This window comes from Oncorhynchus masou, chromosome 18 (assembly GCF_036934945.1).
Source record: "Oncorhynchus masou masou isolate Uvic2021 chromosome 18, UVic_Omas_1.1, whole genome shotgun sequence".
In the NCBI taxonomy this organism is placed as follows: domain Eukaryota; kingdom Metazoa; phylum Chordata; class Actinopteri; order Salmoniformes; family Salmonidae; genus Oncorhynchus; species Oncorhynchus masou.
In genome coordinates, this window is record NC_088229.1 from 73,855,710 (window position 1) to 73,877,763 (window position 22,054).

The 22,054-nt window shown below is 40.2% G+C and overlaps 1 protein-coding gene across 7 annotated transcripts in view; it reads right to left on the reverse strand.

Moving 5' to 3' along the window:
* Positions 1-2,667: 2,667 nt before the first annotated feature.
* The window catches only part of tacc2 (transforming, acidic coiled-coil containing protein 2), a 98,112-nt gene continuing 78,725 nt past the window's right edge, over positions 2,668-22,054 (reverse strand). For all 7 annotated transcript variants that reach the window (XM_064924452.1, XM_064924450.1, XM_064924448.1 and 4 more), the window contains 4 exons: positions 13,015-13,175; positions 12,381-12,487; positions 5,970-6,090; positions 2,668-4,779 (listed from right to left, as the gene is read on the reverse strand). In XM_064924452.1, the coding sequence (XP_064780524.1) occupies positions 4,714-4,779; positions 5,970-6,090; positions 12,381-12,487; positions 13,015-13,175 (455 nt within the window). In that variant the 3' untranslated portion in view covers positions 2,668-4,713. The remainder of the gene's footprint in view (positions 4,780-5,969; positions 6,091-12,380; positions 12,488-13,014; positions 13,176-22,054) is intronic.

A 22,054-nucleotide genomic window follows, 5' to 3' on the forward strand; every position in this document is an offset into this window, starting at 1 on the left:
AAGGTATTTTGAGGGAGTATGCGAGCTCACACCTTTGGCTCGGCTAGGCGCCAGCCTAACTGAGGCATGCTGGCGATTTATGTCGGGAAATCGGGCCCTTGGTGTAAGCCACAGGCCTTTTTAAAGGAACTAATTCATCAACCATGTATCTGTCAATAATTAATATAGTCAAGGGTAGTATCTCTACAAATACAGTCATGGGTGGTAGCTCTACAAATATAGTCATGGGTGGTATCTACAAATACAGTCATGGGTAGTATCTCTACAAATACAGTCATGGGTGGTATCTCTACAAATACAGTCATGGGTGGTATCTCTACAAATACAGTCATGGGTGGTATCTCTACAAATATAGTCATGGGTGGTATCTCTACAAATATAGTCATGGGTGGTATCTCTACAAATATAGTCATGGGTGGTCTCTCTACGAATACAGTCATGGGTAGTATCTCTACAAATACAGTCATGGGTGGTATCTCTACAAATATAGTCATGGGTGGTATCTCTACAAATACAGTCATGGGTAGTATCTATACAAATACAGTCATGGGTGGTATCTCTACAAATATAGTCATGGGTGGTATCTCTACAAATATAGTCATGGGTGGTATCTCTACAAATATAGTCATGGGTGGTATCTCTACAAATACAGTCATGGGTAATATCTCTACAAATACAGTCATGGGTGGTATCTCTACAAGTACAGTCATGGGTAATATCTCTACAAATACAGTCATGGGTGGTATCTCTACAAATATAGTCATGGGTGGTATCTCTACAAATATAGTCATGGGTGGTATCTCTACAAATATAGTCATGGGTGGTATCTCTACAAATACAGTCATGGGTAATATCTCTACAAATACAGTCATGGGTGGTATCTCTACAAATATAGTCATGGGTGGTATCTCTACAAATACAGTCATGGGTAGTATCTATACAAATACAGTCATGGGTGGTATCTCTACAAATATAGTCATGGGTGGTATATACAAATACAGTCATGGGTAGTATCTCTACAAATACATGAATGTGTGGTATCTCTACAAATACAGTCATGGGTGGTATCTCTACAAAAACAGTCATGGGTGGTATCTCTAAAAATACAGTCATGGGTGGTATCTCTACAAATACAGTCATGGGTAGTATCTCTACAAATACAGTCATGGGTGTTATCTCTACAAATACAGTCATGGGTGGTATCTCTACAAATACAGTCATGGGTGGTATCTCTACACATACAGTCATGGGTGGTATCTCTACAAATACAGTCATGGGTGGTATCTCTACAAATACAGTCATGGGTAGTATCTCTACAAATACAGTCATGGGTGGTATCTCTACAAATACAGTCATGGGTGGTATCTCTACAAATACAGTCATGGGTGGTATCTCTACAAATACAGTCATGGGTGGTATCTCTACAAATACAGTCATGGGTGGTATCTCTACAAATACAGTCATGGGTAGTATCTCTACAAATACAGTCATGGGTGGTATCTCTACAAATATAGTCATGGGTGGTATCTCTACAAACACAGTCACGGGTAGTATCTATACAAATAAAGTCATGGGTGGTATCTCTACAAATATAGTCATGGGTGGTATCTACAAATACAGTCATGGGTAGTATCTCTACAAATACATTAATGTGTGGTATCTCTACAAATACAGTCATGGGTGGTATCTCTACAAAAACAGTCATGGGTGGTATCTCTACAAATGCAGTCATGGGTGGTATCTCTACAAATACAGTCATGGGTAGTATCTCTACAAATACAGTCATGGGTGGAATCTCTACAAATACAGTCATGGGTGGTATCTCTACAAATACAGTCATGGGTGGTATCTCTACAATACAGTCATGGGTGGTATCTCTACAAATACAGTCATGGGTGTTATCTCTACAAATATAGTCATGGGTGGTATCTCTACAAATACAGTCATGGGTGGTATCTCTACAAATACAGTCATGGGTGGTATCTCTACAAATACATTAATGTGTGGTATCTCTACAAATACAGTCATGGGTGGTATCTCTACAAAAACAGTCATGGGTAGTATCTCTACAAATACAGTCATTTGTGGTATCTCTACAAATATAGTCATGGGTGGTATCTCTACAAATATAGTCATGGGTGGTATCTCTACAAATACAGTCATGGGTAGTATCTCTACAAATACAGTCACGGGTGGTATCTCTACAAATACAGTCATGGGTGGTATCTCTACAAATACAGTCATGGGTGGTATCTCTACAAATATAGTCATGGGTGATATCTCTACAAATATAGTCATGTGTGGTATCTCTACAAATATAGTCATGGGTGGTATCTCTACAAATATAGTCATGTGTGTTATCTCTACAAATATAGTCATGGGTGGTATCTCTACAAATATAGTCATGGGTGGTATCTCTACAAATACAGTCATGGCGGTATCTCTACAAATATAGTCATGGGTGGTATCTCTACAAATATAGTCATGGGTGGTATCTCTACAAATATAGTCATGTGTGGTATCTCTACAAATATAGTCATGGGTGGTATCTCTACAAATATAGTCATGTGTGGTATCTCTACAAATATAGTCATGGGTGGTATCTCTACAAATATAGTCATGGGTGGTATCTCTACTATTCACTCAAAAATAAAAAGGCACCCGGGGAAATGTATCACACCGTTTAATTACACTTTATTCCATTGTAGAGTGAGTGCAATTTATATTTCACTTCAGAGTAGAGTGAAATACTAATTAGTTCACTCCAGCGTATTGTGAATTTCACACAGCCAGTGTTAATTTTCTACTCTGTATAGGGTGACAGAAACATGGTCTAAATGTTAACATTTAGTGTTGAATTCACTCTGTTGAGTGTGAAGGCATATGCACACTGCAAACGTTTAAAAAATGAACAGAGGGCTTCTGAAATAAACGACACACAGGGACCGTTTCTGTCATTCCCACAGCACTGAGAATCCTAGGTGTGTGTGTGTGTGTGTGTGTGTGTGTGTGTGTGTGTGTGTGTGTGTGTGTGTGTGTGTGTGTGTGTGTGTGTGTGTGTGTGTGTGTGTGTGTGTGTGTGTGTGTGTGTGTGTGTGTGTGTGTGTGAGTGCGTGCGTGCGTGCGTGCGTGCAGTTTTCATTTTCCTCCCCACATGGTGTTGCGACCCCTAGGTTGGGAAACGCTGTCCTAATCACTTGTTGTTTTGTTTCTTGTTTTTCAAAGAAGCCACATCCCATATTTCTATTGTCATCCTTTATTTCACGTTTCAGATGCTGTACACTATAGCTGTGCAGACCTGGGTTCAAATACTATTAGAAATCAATTCAATTACATTATCTGTGCTTGATTGATCTTGCCTGGTTTAACAGATTAATAGAATAGTCCCAAAACGGCAAACTCCGCACATTTGGCACTCTAGGACAGAACAAACACTCAACATTTGAACCCAGACGTGTAGCTGTGCAGAGCTCTTTTTTTCAATTGCTTCCACCTTGTGAACACATCAATTATAACAGGACTGTGACATAGAGATCCAAGATTGAATTACTTTACCTACCCTCAGTCCCAACACCTGATTAATACAGGAATAATTACCGTTCATCGTCATCAATATTAAAATTAAAATAAATAAAATCCCATCACACGTTTTAGTTTTTTTCTCCAAGAAAAGATATGACATAAAATTAGGCCTCACAAAGTATCTGCACGATAACACGACCAAGGGAAGCCATTTAAACACAATATTGTATCAAAATGCAGATATATATATATATATATCTCTCTATTATAATCATCAACTTCCTACTTACAAAACAAAAAGGACGTTTATATTTTTCTACTTCCACATGCAGTTCTCTGTGATCAAGTATATTTCTTATTAACTGAACGATTCATTGATTTATTCTATATATATGGTTTTCTTTTCCTCTGTGTTTCACTCTCTAGGATTGAAGACACAGCAGGAGTTGGAGGAGGCAACCGTATTTCCCCATCATTTGCTGTCATGGCAACCACATCGCATATCGGTCTATCTTCAATCAATGCACTCACCTTTCTCTCTATCACGCACGCACGCACGCACGCACGCACGCACGCACGCACACACACACACACACACACACACACACACACACACACACACACACACACACACACACACACACACACACACACACACACACACACACACACACACACACACACACACACACACACACACACACACACACACACACACACACACACACCACCCAACATGTGTACAAACTGTAAATGTGTACATGAGACTGAGTTGCACACTTGTACATACCCACCCACCCACGCACCACACACACCACACACACCCACACACTCTCTCTCATGTATGATATAGAGTACATTTCAAAACACTCTTTCACCGGATCCCTGATACAGGACATGTTTTGCACATTGGCACATCAAAATGTACTGGGTGAAACAGAAGAAAACCATTGACCCTCCCCAATACTCTGGGGGTGCAATGATGCCAGTGGATACATGTACACGGTCAGTCAGTAGTATATTTAATCCAGAAACCACTTTGGCTTCAACTGTCCATCTGTCCAGCTGCCCATCAGTCCAAAGGGAAGGTTTGGATGTAAAAGAGAAAAAGAGAGAGGATGTGGTTCTTTCTTCTATTCTTCTACCACTCCTTCCCCTCGGGCCCTGGAGACATGGACGTATTCAGTGTTGCTAACTCTTTCCCATCTTGGCGATCAGCTCGTCACAGATCTTGGTCAGTTCTTCGATCTCTTTGTTCTTTGAGGAAGAGAGACAAAACCAGGAGGTTAGAGCGTTCATTTCGTCCCCCCAAAAAATTGTGACTAAAATATTCGTCAAGCAACAATTTTTCAGATGAGACTATAAGTGACTAAATAGGCCCAGAAAAAAATGGAATTAAACAAACAATATTTTTTTATTTCATTTGAATAAAACAAGACGAGACAAAATTACTTCTGTGACTAAAAATCTGACTACTAAATCGACTGGACAAGAGTTTTTGGAGAGATTGAGAGCTTTCAGTGATGAGAACAATTAATATATGCACCATAGATGCGCAGTTCTGGACGGGACACACATCAGCTGGTGAGCTGCGGGCAGACAGGCTCTGCCTCTAGTTAAACATATCAGTTAGGCGACTCTCTTGCTTCCCTGCAACTAACCAATCACCACCAGATTTCAAGTTAACCTGGTTAAAACAAGCTGCAAGGGCCTCATGAGTGGTGCAGTGGTCTAAGGCTCTGCATTGCAGTGCTAGCTGTGCCACTAGAGATCCTGGTTCGAGTCCAGGCTCTGTCACACCCGGCCGCGACCGAGAGACCCACTGGGCGGTGCACACTTGGCCCAGCATCGTCTGGATCAGTGGAGAGTTGGGGGATGTTTTTGTCCCATCTAGTGACTCCTGTGGTGGGACAGGTGCAGTGCACGCTGACACAGTCGTCCGGTGTTTCCTCCGACACATTGGTGCGGCTGGCTTCCCCGGTTAAGCTGGCACTGTGCCAAGAAGCAGCCCGGCTCGGCTGGGTTGTGTTTCGGAGGATGCACGGCTCTCGACCTTCGCCTCTACCGAGTCCGTATGGGAGTTGCAGCGATGGGACAAGACTGTAAATACCAATTGGATACCACAAAATCGAGAGACTGTAACTACCAGATACCACGAAAAAGGGGAAACATTGTTTTTTAAATGAATGCTGCTTCAGAAATTAAAAACAATTTTAATAGTAAAACAACAGTCCAGATGTTTTTCTCTCCCTGGAGTATAGAAGAGTAGGCTGTCTTTGAATTTGTAGACCTCGGTTTGAATCCTGTGTCCATCACAAATAATGCGTGCATCCTGGGGCATTTATTGACAAAGAGTGATTATCTAGGACTTCATGGTCCCCCCCCCCCCTGTCCGTGAAATCTTATCCATTGTGAAAAAAAAGGCTAAACTTATCCGAGATCAGTACCTTCTGCTCAAGAGTTCTCTCCAGTGAGTCCACCTTCATAGTCTCCTTCCTGAGAGAGGCCTGGTACGCTGCTGTCTCCTGACGGGACTTCATTCTCACCTGGGCGATGTCGGAGTTCGCCCTTAGATACACAAACAGGATGTTAGTGTCATGGTGGTCAGAACAAACAGGATGTTAGTGTCATGGTGGTCAGAACAAACAGGATGTTAGTGTCATGGTGGTCAGAACAAACAGGATGTTAGTGTCATGGTGGTCAGAACATACAGGATGTTAGTGTCATGGTGGTCAGAACATACAGGATGTTAGTGTCATGGTGGTCAGAACATACAGGATGTTAGTGTCATGGTGGTCAGAACATACAGGATGTTAGTGTCATGGTGGTCAGAACATACAGGATGTTAGTGTCATGGTGGTCAGAACATACAGGATGTGTCAGTGTCATGTTGTGTCATGGTCAGAACATACAGGATGTTGTGTCATGGTGGTCAGAACATACAGGATGTTAGTGTCATGGTGGTCAGAACATACAGGATGTTAGTGTCATGGTCAGAACATACAGGATGTTAGTGTCATGGTGGTCAGAACATACAGGATGTTAGTGTCATGGTGGTCAGAACATACAGGATGTTAGTGTCATGGTCAGAACATACAGGATGTTAGTGTCATGGTGGTCAGAACATACAGGATGTTAGTGTCATGGTGGTCAGAACATACAGGATGTTAGTGTCATGGTCAGAACATACAGGATGTTAGTGTCATGGTGGTCAGAACATACAGGATGTTAGTGTCATGGTGGTCAGAACATACAGGATGTTAGTGTCATCAGAACATACAGGATGTTGGTCATGGTGGTCAACATACAGGATGTTAGTGTCATGGTGGTCAGAACATACAGGATGTTAGTGTCATGGTGGTCAGAACATACAGGATGTTAGTGTCATGGTGGTCAGAACATACAGGATGTTAGTGTCATGGTGGTCAGAACATACAGGATGTTAGTGTCATGGTGGTCAGAACATACAGGATGTTAGTGTCATGGTGGTCAGAACATACAGGATGTTAGTGTCATGGTGGTCAGAACATACAGGATGTTAGTGTCATGGTGGTCAGAACATACAGGATGTTAGTGTCATGGTGGTCAGAACATACAGGATGTTAGTGTCATGGTGGTCAGAACATACAGGATGTTAGTGTCATGGTGGTCAGAACATACAGGATGTTAGTGTCATGGTGGTCAGAACATACAGGATGTTAGTGTCATGGTGGTCAGAACATACAGGATGTTAGTGTCATGGTGGTCAGAACATACAGGATGTTAGTGTCATGGTGGTCAGAACATACAGGATGTTAGTGTCATGGTGGTCAGAACATACAGGATGTTAGTGTCATGGTGGTCAGAACATACAGGATGTTAGTGTCATGGTGGTCAGAACATACAGGATGTTAGTGTCATGGTGGTCAGAACATACAGGATGTTAGTGTCATGGTCAGAACATACAGGATGTTAGTGTCATGGTGGTCAGAACATACAGGATGTTAGTGTCATGGTGGTCAGAACATACAGGATGTTAGTGTCATGGTGGTCAGAACATACAGGATGTTAGTGTCATGGTGGTCAGAACATACAGGATGTTAGTGTCATGGTCAGAACATACAGGATGTTAGTGTCATGGTGGTCAGAACATACAGGATGTTAGTGTCATGGTGGTCAGAACATACAGGATGTTAGTGTCATGGTGGTCAGAACATACAGGATGTTAGTGTCATGGTGGTCAGAACATACAGGATGTTAGTGTCATGGTGGTCAGAACATACAGGATGTTAGTGTCATGGTGGTCAGAACATACAGGATGTTAGTGTCATGGTGGTCAGAACATACAGGATGTTAGTGTCATGGTGGTCAGAACATACAGGATGTTAGTGTCATGGTGGTCAGAACATACAGGATGTTAGTGTCATGGTGGTCAGAACATACAGGATGTTAGTGTCATGGTGGTCAGAACATACAGGATGTTAGTGTCATGGTGGTCAGAACATACAGGATGTTAGTGTCATGGTGGTCAGAACATACAGGATGTTAGTGTCATGGTGGTCAGAACATACAGGATGTTAGTGTCATGGTGGTCAGAACATACAGGATGTTAGTGTCATGGTGGTCAGAACATACAGGATGTTAGTGTCATGGTGGTCAGAACATACAGGATGTTAGTGTCATGGTGGTCAGAACATACAGGATGTTAGTGTCATGGTGGTCAGAACATACAGGATGTTAGTGTGTCATGGTGGTCAGAACATACAGGATGTTAGTGTCATGGTGGTCAGAACATACAGGATGTTAGTGTCATGGTGGTCAGAACATACAGGATGTTAGTGTCATGGTGGTCAGAACATACAGGATGTTAGTGTCATGGTGGTCAGAACATACAGGATGTTAGTGTCATGGTGGTCAGAACATACAGGATGTTAGTGTCATGGTGGTCAGAACATACAGGATGTTAGTGTCATGGTGGTCAGAACATACAGGATGTTAGTGTCATGGTGGTCAGAACATACAGGATGTTAGTGTCATGGTGGTCAGAACATACAGGATGTTAGTGTCATGGTGGTCAGAACATACAGGATGTTAGTGTCATGGTGGTCAGAACATACAGGATGTTAGTGTCATGGTGGTCAGAACATACAGGATGTTAGTGTCATGGTGGTCAGAACATACAGGATGTTAGTGTCATGGTGGTCAGAACATACAGGATGTTGTTATGGTGTCAGAACATACAGGATGTTAGTGTCATGGTCAGAACATACAGGATGTTAGTGTCATGGTGGTCAGAACATACAGGATGTTAGTGTCATGGTGGTCAGAACATACAGGATGTTAGTGTCATGGTCAGAACATACAGGATGTTAGTGTCATGGTGGTCAGAACATACAGGATGTTAGTGTCATGGTGGTCAGAACATACAGGATGTTAGTGTCATGGTGGTCAGAACATACAGGATGTTAGTGTCATGGTGGTCAGAACATACAGGATGTTAGTGTCATGGTGGTCAGAACATACAGGATGTTAGTGTCATGGTGGTCAGAACATACAGGATGTTAGTGTCATGGTGGTCAGAACATACAGGATGTTAGTGTCATGGTGGTCAGAACATACAGGATGTTAGTGTCATGGTGGTCAGAACATACAGGATGTTAGTGTCATGGTGGTCAGAACATACAGGATGTTAGTGTCATGGTGGTCAGAACATACAGGATGTTAGTGTCATGGTGTCATGGTGGTCAGAACATACAGGATGTTAGTGTCATGGTGGTCAGAACATACAGGATGTTAGTGTCATGGTGGTCAGAACATACAGGATGTTAGTGTCATGGTGGTCAGAACATACAGGATGTTAGTGTCATGGTGGTCAGAACATACAGGATGTTAGTGTCATGGTGGTCAGAACATACAGGATGTTAGTGTCATGGTGGTCAGAACATACAGGATGTTAGTGTCATGGTGGTCAGAACATACAGGATGTTAGTGTCATGGTGGTCAGAACATACAGGATGTTAGTGTGGTCAGAACATACAGGATGTTAGTGTCATGGTGGTCAGAACATACAGGATGTTAGTGTCATGGTGGTCAGAACATACAGGATGTTAGTGTCATGGTGGTCAGAACATACAGGATGTTAGTGTCATGGTGGTCAGAACATACAGGATGTTAGTGTCATGGTGGTCAGAACATACAGGATGTTAGTGTCATGGTGGTCAGAACATACAGGATGTTAGTGTCATGGTGGTCAGAACATACAGGATGTTAGTGTCATGGTGGTCAGAACATACAGGATGTTAGTGTCATGGTGGTCAGAACATACAGGATGTTGTGTCATGGTGGTCAGAACATACAGGATGTTAGTGTGGTCAGAACATACAGGATGTTAGTGTCATGGTGGTCAGAACATACAGGATGTTAGTGTCATGGTGGTCAGAACATACAGGATGTTAGTGTCATGGTGGTCAGAACATACAGGATGTTAGTGTCATGGTGGTCAGAACATACAGGATGTTAGTGTCATGGTGGTCAGAACATACAGGATGTTAGTGTCATGGTGGTCAGAACATACAGGATGTTAGTGTCATGGTGGTCAGAACATACAGGATGTTAGTGTCATGGTCAGAACATACAGGATGTTGTGTCATGGTCAGAACATACAGGATGTTAGTGTCATGGTGGTCAGAACATACAGGATGTTAGTGTCATGGTGGTCAGAACATACAGGATGTTAGTGTCATGGTGGTCAGAACATACAGGATGTTAGTGTCATGGTCAGAACATACAGGATGTTAGTGTCATGGTGGTCAGAACATACAGGATGTTAGTGTCATGGTGGTCAGAACATACAGGATGTTAGTGTCATGGTCAGAACATACAGGATGTTAGTGTCATGGTGGTCAGAACATACAGGATGTTAGTGTCATGGTGGTCAGAACATACAGGATGTTAGTGTCATGGTCAGAACATACAGGATGTTAGTGTCATGGTGGTCAGAACATACAGGATGTTAGTGTCATGGTGGTCAGAACATACAGGATGTTAGTGTCATGGTGGTCAGAACATACAGGATGTTAGTGTCATGGTCAGAACATACAGGATGTTAGTGTCATGGTGGTCAGAACATACAGGATGTTAGTGTCATGGTGGTCAGAACATACAGGATGTTAGTGTCATGGTGGTCAGAACATACAGGATGTTAGTGTCATGGTGGTCAGAACATACAGGATGTTAGTGTCATGGTGGTCAGAACATACAGGATGTTAGTGTCATGGTGGTCAGAACATACAGGATGTTAGTGTCATGGTCAGAACATACAGGATGTTGTTAGTGTCATGGTGGTCAGAACATACAGGATGTTAGTGTCATGGTGGTCAGAACATACAGGATGTTAGTGTCATGGTGGTCAGAACATACAGGATGTTAGTGTCATGGTGGTCAGAACATACAGGATGTTAGTGTCATGGTGGTCAGAACATACAGGATGTTAGTGTCATGGTGGTCAGAACATACAGGATGTTAGTGTCATGGTCAGAACATACAGGATGTTAGTGTCATGGTGGTCAGAACATACAGGATGTTAGTGTCATGGTGGTCAGAACATACAGGATGTTAGTGTCATGGTGGTCAGAACATACAGGATGTTAGTGTCATGGTGGTCAGAACATACAGGATGTTAGTGTCATGGTGGTCAGAACATACAGGATGTTAGTGTCATGGTGGTCAGAACATACAGGATGTTAGTGTCATGGTGGTCAGAACATACAGGATGTTAGTGTCATGGTGGTCAGAACATACAGGATGTTAGTGTCATGGTCAGAACATACAGGATGTTAGTGTCATGGTCAGAACATACAGGATGTTAGTGTCATGGTGGTCAGAACATACAGGATGTTAGTGTCATGGTGGTCAGAACATACAGGATGTTAGTGTCATGGTGGTCAGAACATACAGGATGTTAGTGTCATGGTCAGAACATACAGGATGTTAGTGTCATGGTGGTCAGAACATACAGGATGTTAGTGTCATGGTGGTCAGAACATACAGGATGTTAGTGTCATGGTGGTCAGAACATACAGGATGTTAGTGTCATGGTGGTCAGAACATACAGGATGTTGTGTCATGGTCAGAACATACAGGATGTTAGTGTCATGGTGGTCAGAACATACAGGATGTTAGTGTCATGGTGGTCAGAACATACAGGTTAGTGTCATGTTAGGTGGTCAGAACATACAGGATGTTAGTGTCATGGTGGTCAGGACATACAGGATGTTAGTGTCATGGTGGTCAGAACATACAGGATGTTAGTGTCATGGTGGTCAGAACATACAGGATGTTAGTGTCATGGTGGTCAGAACATACAGGATGTTAGTGTCATGGTCAGAACATACAGGATGTTAGTGTCATGGTCAGAACATACAGGATGTTAGTGTCATGGTGGTCAGAACATACAGGATGTTAGTGTCATGGTGGTCAGAACATACAGGATGTTAGTGTCATGGTGGTCAGAACATACAGGATGTTAGTGTCATGGTGGACAGAACATACAGGATGTTAGTGTCATGGTCAGAACATACAGGATGTTAGTGTCATGGTGGTCAGAACATACAGGATGTTAGTGTCATGGTGGTCAGAACATACAGGATGTTAGTGTCATGGTGATCACCTTTATCAACAACAAGTAACTGGATCACAGTAGGCTGGTTGAGATTCTATAATGTCTGTTGTTGTCTATATCTTTCTGTTTTGATTTAATTTAGTGTATTGAGACAATCCACGATAAATGAAGTTTGACTTGACTCGGTTGAACACCTATGAGGTCTAACATGCTTTGAATGTCACGGTGAGTGCAACCAGAGTGTGCGAGGTGCACTCACTTGTCTAGTTTCTCCTCGGCGTGGATCTTCAGGGCCTGGTAACGTTGTTCCTCCTTACGGACCCTGGACAGGTACTCCTGAGCGCATTTTTTCAGCACCTCCTCATTCTGAGAGACAGGTAAAGGAGATGGAAAGATAGTTTTCACTTGCAAATATCCTGTTTTGTGATTGGTCAATTTCTGTTGAATGCACAGATTGGAAGTGTTTCCAGATAAGTGCATCTACTATATCACTAGAAGGTATACAGTAAGCAGACATACGTCATCGTTGCCATTGATGGACAGCCATTAGCAGTGTGTGCGGTAGTAAGGTTGGCTGGTGTTTGTGTGTGTCTGTCCGTGTGTCTGTGTTTCGGTATGTGTGTCTCTCTGTGTGTACCCACCTTGCGGTAGTAAGGTTGGCTGGTGTTTGTGTGTGTCTGTCCGTGTGTCTGTGTTTCGGTATGTGTCTCTCTGTGTGTACCCACCTTGCGGTAGTAAGGTTGGCTGGTGTTTGTGTGTGTCTGTCCATGTGTCTGTGTTTCGGTATGTGTCTCTCTGTGTGTACCCACCTTGCGGTAGTAAGGTTGGCTGGCGTTTGTGTGTGTCTGTCCGTGTGTCTGTGTTTCGGTGTGTGTCTCTCTGTGTGTACCCACCTTGCGGTAGCCCTCGAGGACGTCCTTCAGCTTCTCGTATCGTCTGAACAGTTCAGCCAGACTCTTCTCTACTGAGTTGAGGTCTGAAAGAGCCTGGTCCTTCTCTACGATCAGCTGCTGGATGGTGTGGTGAGACAGAGACTTATCCTTCTGCTCATCGTCTGGAGGGAGGGAGGAGAGAGATGGAGGGAGGGAGGGAGGAGAGAGATGGAGGGATGGAGGGAGGGAGAAGAGAGAGGAGAAAAGACAGAGAGAGAATAGAGAGTGGAGGAGGAGAGAGAGAGAGAGAGAGGACAGAGTGAGGTGGAGAGAGAGGAGAGAGGACAGAGAGAGAATAGAGAGAGGAGGAGAGAGAGAGAGCGAGAGAGAGAGTAGAAAGGACAGAGAGAGAGAGAGCGAGAGAGAGAGGAGAAAGGACAGAGAGAGCGAGAGAGGAAGAGAGAGAGAGAGAGAGAAGAAAGGAGAGCGAGAGAGAAGAAGGGGGGATAGAGAGAGGGTATAGATTAGATTGTATTCCTGGTTCTTCACACACAGACACTAACTCATTTGCTCATACACATTCTCATACGTAAAAAAGCCCAGCTATACACGCAGACACAGACGGACAGACACACACACACACACACTTGCTCATACGCATATCAACATACACAACCCACATGCTTACTTACACACACACACGAACACACACAGATTAGAAATCAATAAAAGCACAGTAGGTTCCTGCAGTAGTTAATGACGCCTGCATTACGGACATTTTAGCATGAAGGCGACATTGATCAAGCGTGTATTTCTGGTGTGAAGCGTGCAGACAGAACAAACACTGAACGATGAGTGAAATGAACGAGATCCAGACTTCGGGAAAGAGCAACACACTGACATTGTAACGTTCCAACCCTATTCGAGCAGTGGTTAATAACGAGTTAGCGAGATTACAGGCTGGGAGACCAGGGTTATGGTAGAGAAATAAACATTCCGTTTTCTGGCGAACAGAATACATTTTAGAGTGGCCTTTTATATAACAGTGGTGTCTAATTTGACTATGTTTTCTGTCCTCAGCTATGGAAAGCTTTGAAAGCCTGTTTGCAGATGAAGAGAGAAGTCCCACTGAATGGCAATGAAGAGTCCAAGGGTATATATGGGCTATATGTCTAGGCTTACCTACAGTATGTTAGCAAATGTTGTATAAAATAAAATACGGTTAAACACAATGTATGAACCTATTACTGGAGCCATGCAACTCTGTTGGAGGTCTGCTGGACGTAGAGGGTTTTGTTCCAGCCCAGCAATAACACACCTGATTCAACTTATCAAATCGAGTTGAGTTGATAAACAATTGTGCTTATTGCTGGGCTGGAAATCGAAGTCTGCTCAGCCAGTAGATCAGGGATCAGTGGAACAACGTTGACCACCACTGGTATGCAGTTTTATGTTGTTCATCTGAAATGAGGCTTTAGTAATAACAGACTACTTGTTACTACTCAATTATATATTCATGTTTATACTGACATGTTGAATCTTTACAGTTATCTGTTGTTGTTTACACGAATGTCTAATATTTACATACCAGTTATCTGTTGTTGTTTACACTAATGTTGAATCTTTACATACCAGTTATCTGTTGTTGTTTACACTAATGTTGAATCTTTACATACCAGTTATCTGTTGTTGTTTACACTAACATGTTGAATCTTTACATACCAGTTATCTGTTGTTGTTTACACTAATGTCTAATCTTTACATACCAGTTATCTGTTGTTGTTTACACGAATGTCTAATATTTACATACCAGTTATCTGTTGTTGTTTACACTAATGTCTAATCTTTACATACCAGTTATCTGTTGTTGTTTACACTAATGTCTAATCTTTACATACCAGTTATCTGTTGTTGTTTACACTAATGTCTAATCTTTACATACCAGTTATCTGTTGTTGTTTACACTAATGTCTAATCTTTACATACCAGTTATCTGTTGTTGTTTACACTAACATGTTTAATCTTTACATACCAGTTATCTGTTGTTGTTTACACTAACATGTTTAATCTTTACATACCAGTTATCTGTTGTTGTTTACACTAATGTCTAATCTTTACATACCAGTTATCTGTTGTTGTTTACAGTTATCTACACTAATGTTTAATCTTTACATACCAGTTATCTGTTGTTGTTTACACTAATGCTTAATCTTTACATTCCAGTTATCTGTTGTTGTTTACACTAATGTTTAATCTTTACATACCAGTTATCTGTTGTTGTTTACACGAATGTCTAATATTTACATACCAGTTATCTGTTGTTGTTTACACTAATGTCTAATCTTTACATACCAGTTATCTGTTGTTGTTTACACTAACATGTTTAATCTTTACATACCAGTTATCTGTTGTTGTTTACACTAATGTTTAATCTTTACATACCAGTTATCTGTTGTTGTTTACACTAACATGTTGAATCTTTACATACCAGTTATCTGTTGTTGTTTACACTAACATGTTTAATCTTTACATACCAGTTATCTGTTGTTGTTTACACTAATGCTTAATCTTTACATTCCAGTTATCTGTTGTTGTTTACACTAATGTTTAATCTTTACATACCAGTTATCTGTTGTTGTTTACACTAATGTCTAATCTTTACATACCAGTTATCTGTTGTTGTTTACACTAATGTCTAATCTTTACATACCAGTTATCTGTTGTTGTTTACACTAATGTCTCATCTTTACATTTTATCATACCATGTTATCTGTTATTGTTGTTTACACTAACATGTTACATAATCTTTATGTTTAATCTTTACACCAGTTATCTGTTGTTGTTTACACTAATGTTTAATCTTTACATACCAGTTATCTGTTGTTGTTTACACTAACTGTTGTTGTTTACACTAACATGTTTAATCTTTACATACCAGTTATCTGTTGTTGTTTACACTAATGTCTAATCTTTACATTCCAGTTATCTGTTGTTGTTTACACTAACATATTTAATCTTTACATACCAGTAATCTGTTGTTGTTTACACTAATGTCTAATCTTTACATTCCAGTTATCTGTTGTTGTTTACACTAATGTTTAATCTTTACATACCAGTTATCTGTTGTTGTTTACACTAACATGTTTAATCTTTACATACCAGTTATCTGTTGTTGTTTACACTAACATGTTTAATCTTTACATACCAGTTATCTGTTGTTGTTTACACTAATGTTTAATCTTTACATACCAGTTATCTGTTGTTGTTTACACTAACATGTTTAATCTTTACATACCAGTTATCTGTTGTTGTTTACACTAATGCTTAATCTTTACATTCCAGTTATCTGTTGTTGTTTACACTAATGTTTAATCTTTACATACCAGTTATCTGTTGTTGTTTACACCAATGTCTAATCTTTACATACCAGTTATCTGTTGTTGTTTACACTAATGTCTAATCTTTACATACCAGTTATCTGTTGTTGTTTACACTAATGTCTAATCTTTACATTCCAGTTATCTGTTGTTGTTGGCCCCCCAATGGTGGAACAAACTCCCTCACGACGCCAGGATAGCGGAGTCAATCACCACCTTCCGGAGACACCTGAAACCCCACCTCTTCAAGGAATACCTAGGATAGGATAAAGCAATCCTTCTCACCCCCCCCCCCCTTAAATGATTTAGATGCACTATTGTAAAGTGGCTGTTCCACTGATGTCAGAAGGTGAATTCACCAATTTGTATGTCGCTCTGGATAAGAGCGTCTGCTAAATGACTTAAATGTAAATGTAAATGTTGTTTACACTAATGTCTAATCTTTACATTCCAGTTATCTGTTGTTGTTTACACTGTCTAATCTTTACATTCCAGTTATCTGTTGTTGTTTACACTAACATGTTTAATCTTTACATACCAGTTATCTGTTGTTGTTTACACTAACATGTTTAATCTTTACATACCAGTTATCTGTTGTTGTTTACACTAATGTCTAATCTTTACATTCCAGTTATCTGTTGTTGTTTACACTGTCTAATCTTTACATTCCAGTTATCTGTTGTTGTTTACACTAATGTATAATCTTTACATACCAGTTATCTGTTGTTGTTTACACTAATGTCTAATCTTACATACCAGTTATCTGTTGTTGTTTACACTAATATCTAATCTTTACATACCAGTTATCTGTTGTTGTTTACACTAATGTCTAATCTTACATACCAGTTATCTGTTGTTGTTTACACTAATATCTAATCTTTACATACCAGTTATCTGTTGTTGTTTACACTAATGTCTAATCTTTACATATCAGTTATCTGTTGTTGTTTACACTGTCTAATCTTTACATTCCAGTTATCGTATTTGTAAATGTTGATGAAAGTGATGAAGTGTCGATTCTTCGATGTGAAGTGTTTAAACTTGTTTAATTTGTTAAAACCATTATTCAAAATGAACTAGTGGCAATGTTGATTCATCACATATCACACTCATGCAATATATAGGGGAAGGGATTCTGCCTGTAATGTGTCTGTGTTTCTTTATGGTATTCTCAAATTAACAATTCATTTTTTGTCTAGTTTTAAGATCTCTAATTTGTTTTCATTTGATTGTCACTCTCTCTCTCTCAGTATATCAGCCATGTGAATCCATTGTGCAGCTTATCATATGACATGCATCGCCAATGCAGCCATAGACCTACAGTATGATGACATTGCTGGCCTTATGGGCATCTGTCATCTGAAGCAGAGAATAGCTCAAACTCACACATTGTTTACATGATGAGCTCTATGTTGTCAATTTAAAACATTAGACAATTTATATGAGGTGAATCATATATCAAATTGTGTACATGCCTTTTAAGTGCTGACATATACAATTGTTTAGTGCAAATCCAACCCTTGTAATGCAGGTACAGTATGACAATAAGGAGATGACAGTCAGGCAACAGGAAATTAGTATTACAGCTAACAGTTAATTAAACTTCAGGCGATTAGCATTACAGCTAACAGTTAAAGTACATGTGATTAGCATTATAGCTAACAGGTAAACTACAGGAGATTAGCATTACAGAGCATTACAGCTAACATTTATGCTACAGGAAATGAGCATTACAGCTAACAGTTAAATTACTAGCGATTAGCATTACAGCTAACAGTTAAACTACAGGATTATTAGCATTACAGCTAACATTTTATGAGGTTCATTTTAATTTATTGAATTAATTTTAGCAATGTTGCTTGAAAAATTATCGCAGTTGTTCCCATCGATAGACAGTACATGGTTGCTCTATATATCACTGACCCTGAATAAGCTAGCAACTGGGCTAACACAGCTAACCTTTTAGGTCAATAATATGCTGTTTTTATTAACATTTTGCTGGCTTTATAATCGTGAGAGAGATGTATTAACTAGTAGCTAGCTTGTTAGTTATACCTAGGTAGCTTACAAGTTTAGTTAACTTTTCTTAAAACAAACCTTATTGTGGCTAGCTACTTCTTGTCCCTCATGCTAGCTTTTACAGCCAATTATCCCTTCTGAAACATCCCCCACAAAGCCAGCAGTGTACACCATTTCTCCCTTCTCGTTGCAGCTTTAACTCATCTCGAAAAAACAGAGAAGCACACTGCAAACGTTCTAAAATGGTTTGAAAACCAGGTGCACTGCAAACGTTCTAAAATGGTTTGAAAACCAGGTGCAGTGCAAACGTTCTAAAATGGTTTGAAAACCAGGTGCAGTGCAAACGTTCTAAAATGGTTTGAAAACCAGGTGCACTGCAAACGTTCTAAAATGGTTTGAAAACCAGCGCACTGCAAACGTTCTAAAATGGTTTGAAAACCAGCGCACTGCAAACGGTCTAAAATGGTTTGAAAACCAGCGCACTGCAAACGTTCTAAAATGGTTTGAAAACCAGTGCACTGCAAACGTTCTAAAATGGTTTGAAAACAAGCGCACTGCAAACATTCTAAAATGGTTTGAAAACCAGCGCACTGCAAACGGTCTAAAATGGTTTGAAAACCAGCGCAATGCAAACATTCTAAAATGGTTTGAAAACCGGTGGTTGTTTTGTCGTCACGTTTAGTCCTTACTACGGCACTCGGAGGAACATTTGATTGGTGTTGCGAGGGTTCACTGACTTACATCAGGTTCCGAACCCTCTTTAACTGATTTATACCATGAAACTTCCGACGAAGCTATGGTTTAACTATTTAATACTGCCAAGCTCAGGTAGATCTTCAACGACCTATACACACCGGACATGGACAGTGTGTGTGTGTGTGTGTGTGTGTGTGTGTGTGTGTGTGTGTGTGTGTGTGTGTGTGTGTGTGTGTGTGTGTGTGTGTGTGTGTGTGTGTGTGTGTGTGTGTGTGTGTGTGTGTGTGTGTGTGTGTGTGTGTGTGTTAGGGAGAGAGAGTTAAAGGTTCCTGCTAGGTACTTCAGGGGAAGAAAGAACAAAAGGGCCCCGCTTTACATAGTGTCCTATGTGAAAGTCTTGCTTATGGAAATCTGTTGTTGTGTAGAAACTAACGAAGGTACACTTTCACCAGTTAGCTCACAGAGAAGTCTGGAAAAAAAATAAAAGACAACAGAAATGGGAAGATGAATGTCACTTCTATCTCTCTTTTGACATATGAATGTGATCTGAAGACACAAACAACTAACGGGGCAGAGTCCTCGATACTCACCTGGCAGCCCTGTTACACAGAGAGCAGCAGAACACAAAAGAAGGAGTTGTGTTATCAGGCAGGGAGGGCAGCAGGACACATGGGTTGGAGTCAATCCGGTTCAAATCGAATTTCAATTCAAACGTGTCTCATAAACCAGGTTTCCATCCAATTGCCGACAGATTTTCATACGAATATTCTACAATCTATATTAATAAAAATGTGCCAAGTTTCCCACCAGAGTTTCCATCAAGTTGACGTGTTGCGGATAAAAGTCCGTACCGAATTAAAACATATCAGTTAAATGGGTTTCCATATAATTCTACTGAGCTACAGCCATATATTCATTTATTTTGCTCCTTTGCACCCCAGTATCTCTACCTGCACCTTCATCTAGTGCCGATCTACCATTCCAGTGTTTAATTGCTATATTGTAATTACTTCACCACCATGGCCTATTTATTGCCTTAACTTACCTCATTTACACTCACTGTATATAGACGTTTTGTTTTCTTTTGTTCTACTGTATTATCGACTGTATGTGTTTGTTTATTCCATGTGTAACTAACTCTGTGTTGTTGTATGTGTCGAATTGCGACGCTTTATCTTGGCCAGGTCGCAGTTGCAAATGAGAACTTGTTCTCAACTAGCCTACCTGGTTAAATAAAGGTGTTCTCAACTAGCCTACCTGGTTAAATAAAGGTGTTCTCAACTAGCCTACCTGGTTAAATAAAGGTGTTCTCAACTGGCCTACCTGGTTAAATAAAGGTGTTCTCAACTAGCCTACCTGGTTAAATAAAGGTGTTCTCAACTAGCCTACCTGGTTAAATAAAGGTGTTCTCAACTGGCCTACCTGGTTAAATAAAGGTGAAATATATATATATATATATATATATATATATATATATATATATATATATATATATATATATATATTGTTTTAAGATGTCATTATATGTGAAAATTGAAAAACAGGGTCCGATCCTTAAGAGGTTTTAAATGTGTTTCCATATAATTTTCAACTCTACTGATGTTTTTTTATATAGTGAATGTGCCCACTCCGGTATTGGCAGGTGTGCTCTAGCCAACAGTTCGCAGATACGATGTGGGTAGACTAGTCTACATGATGAAATTACTACGGACAAAAGAGCGAGATTATTTTTAATTTGTCAAAACGGCACCCAGTCAACGATCATCTTGTCACCAGAATAAGACCCTGTATATTTATTATAAATCAGCATCCAACTCGTCACCGTGCACTTTCCCCACCCCGTGAAGTTCATCATAATGTATGTCATCTGTAGCCTAATAAACTGCATGGTTTCCTGAGTCGTAGTGGGAGGACCACACAACATATCATCTCATGACTCCAAGTTTACTTCCATATGATGGTTATTGTGTCAATAGTCGTGCATAAAAGCGTTTCCACCACCATTTATCATATAATTTATTTTAATAACTTTCGGTTTGACAAAATTTTGAAAGTTCACCAAATTAATTAAATGTAATTAATTAATTAAATCATTTCCATTTCTAGCGGAATTTATTTTACAGACACAAAAAGATCCTGCCTTGTCTCGAGTATTTTGTTTTGTTGACATTTGGAAAGACAAAATGTGTTGTTTTCCATCGGGGCTAGCCTTTTTATCCAACATACTTTAATCACATAAAAAAGGTTGTTGGAAACTTGCTTATAGAGACAAATGTAGGAAAACTGTCATTTACAGTTACTTCTGAATGAGAATTGATCCCAACCCTGCAGGACACGTGAGAGAACAGTAGCCGTGGTAGAACAAAAAATGGCGGCTCACTCCTTTAGCGAGAGTGTTGAGTGTTGTACAGGGTTGGGGTCATTTTCAATTTGGGTCCATTTCGTGAAGTAACCAGAAATTCCAATTCTAACTGTTTTCTCACAGAGAAGCATTCTGGACAATTGGAATTGGAATTTCTGTTAACTTCCTGGATTGATTGAAGTAGACCCCATATCCCTGACGCAATATGAACAATGGGAATGAAAATATTATTCAAAAAATTAATAAATAATCAGAGCAGAGCTTCAGAAATGTTTCAGAGGTGGAAAGGGGGAAGTGAATGAGAGTAGTGAGATAAAAAAGGATGAAAAAGGACAACGAGTGAATCTTTGGGTTTGATCTGGAAAATAATCGTGAGGCTGGAGACCATTGAATTATTGTCATACAATAGAGAAAAACTGAAAGGTGGAAACACACTGTAGCTTCACGTGGATTCATCTTTAAAAAATTATGAATTGGGAAACATAAGATTTTTTTGCGAATTATTAACATACTGAAAAGGTTGTGAGGAACAACAAACCACATATTGGTATAGCAATCGAGTACTGTATAAAACCCAGGTGCTATGCTGGGGTTGGTTTACCGTACG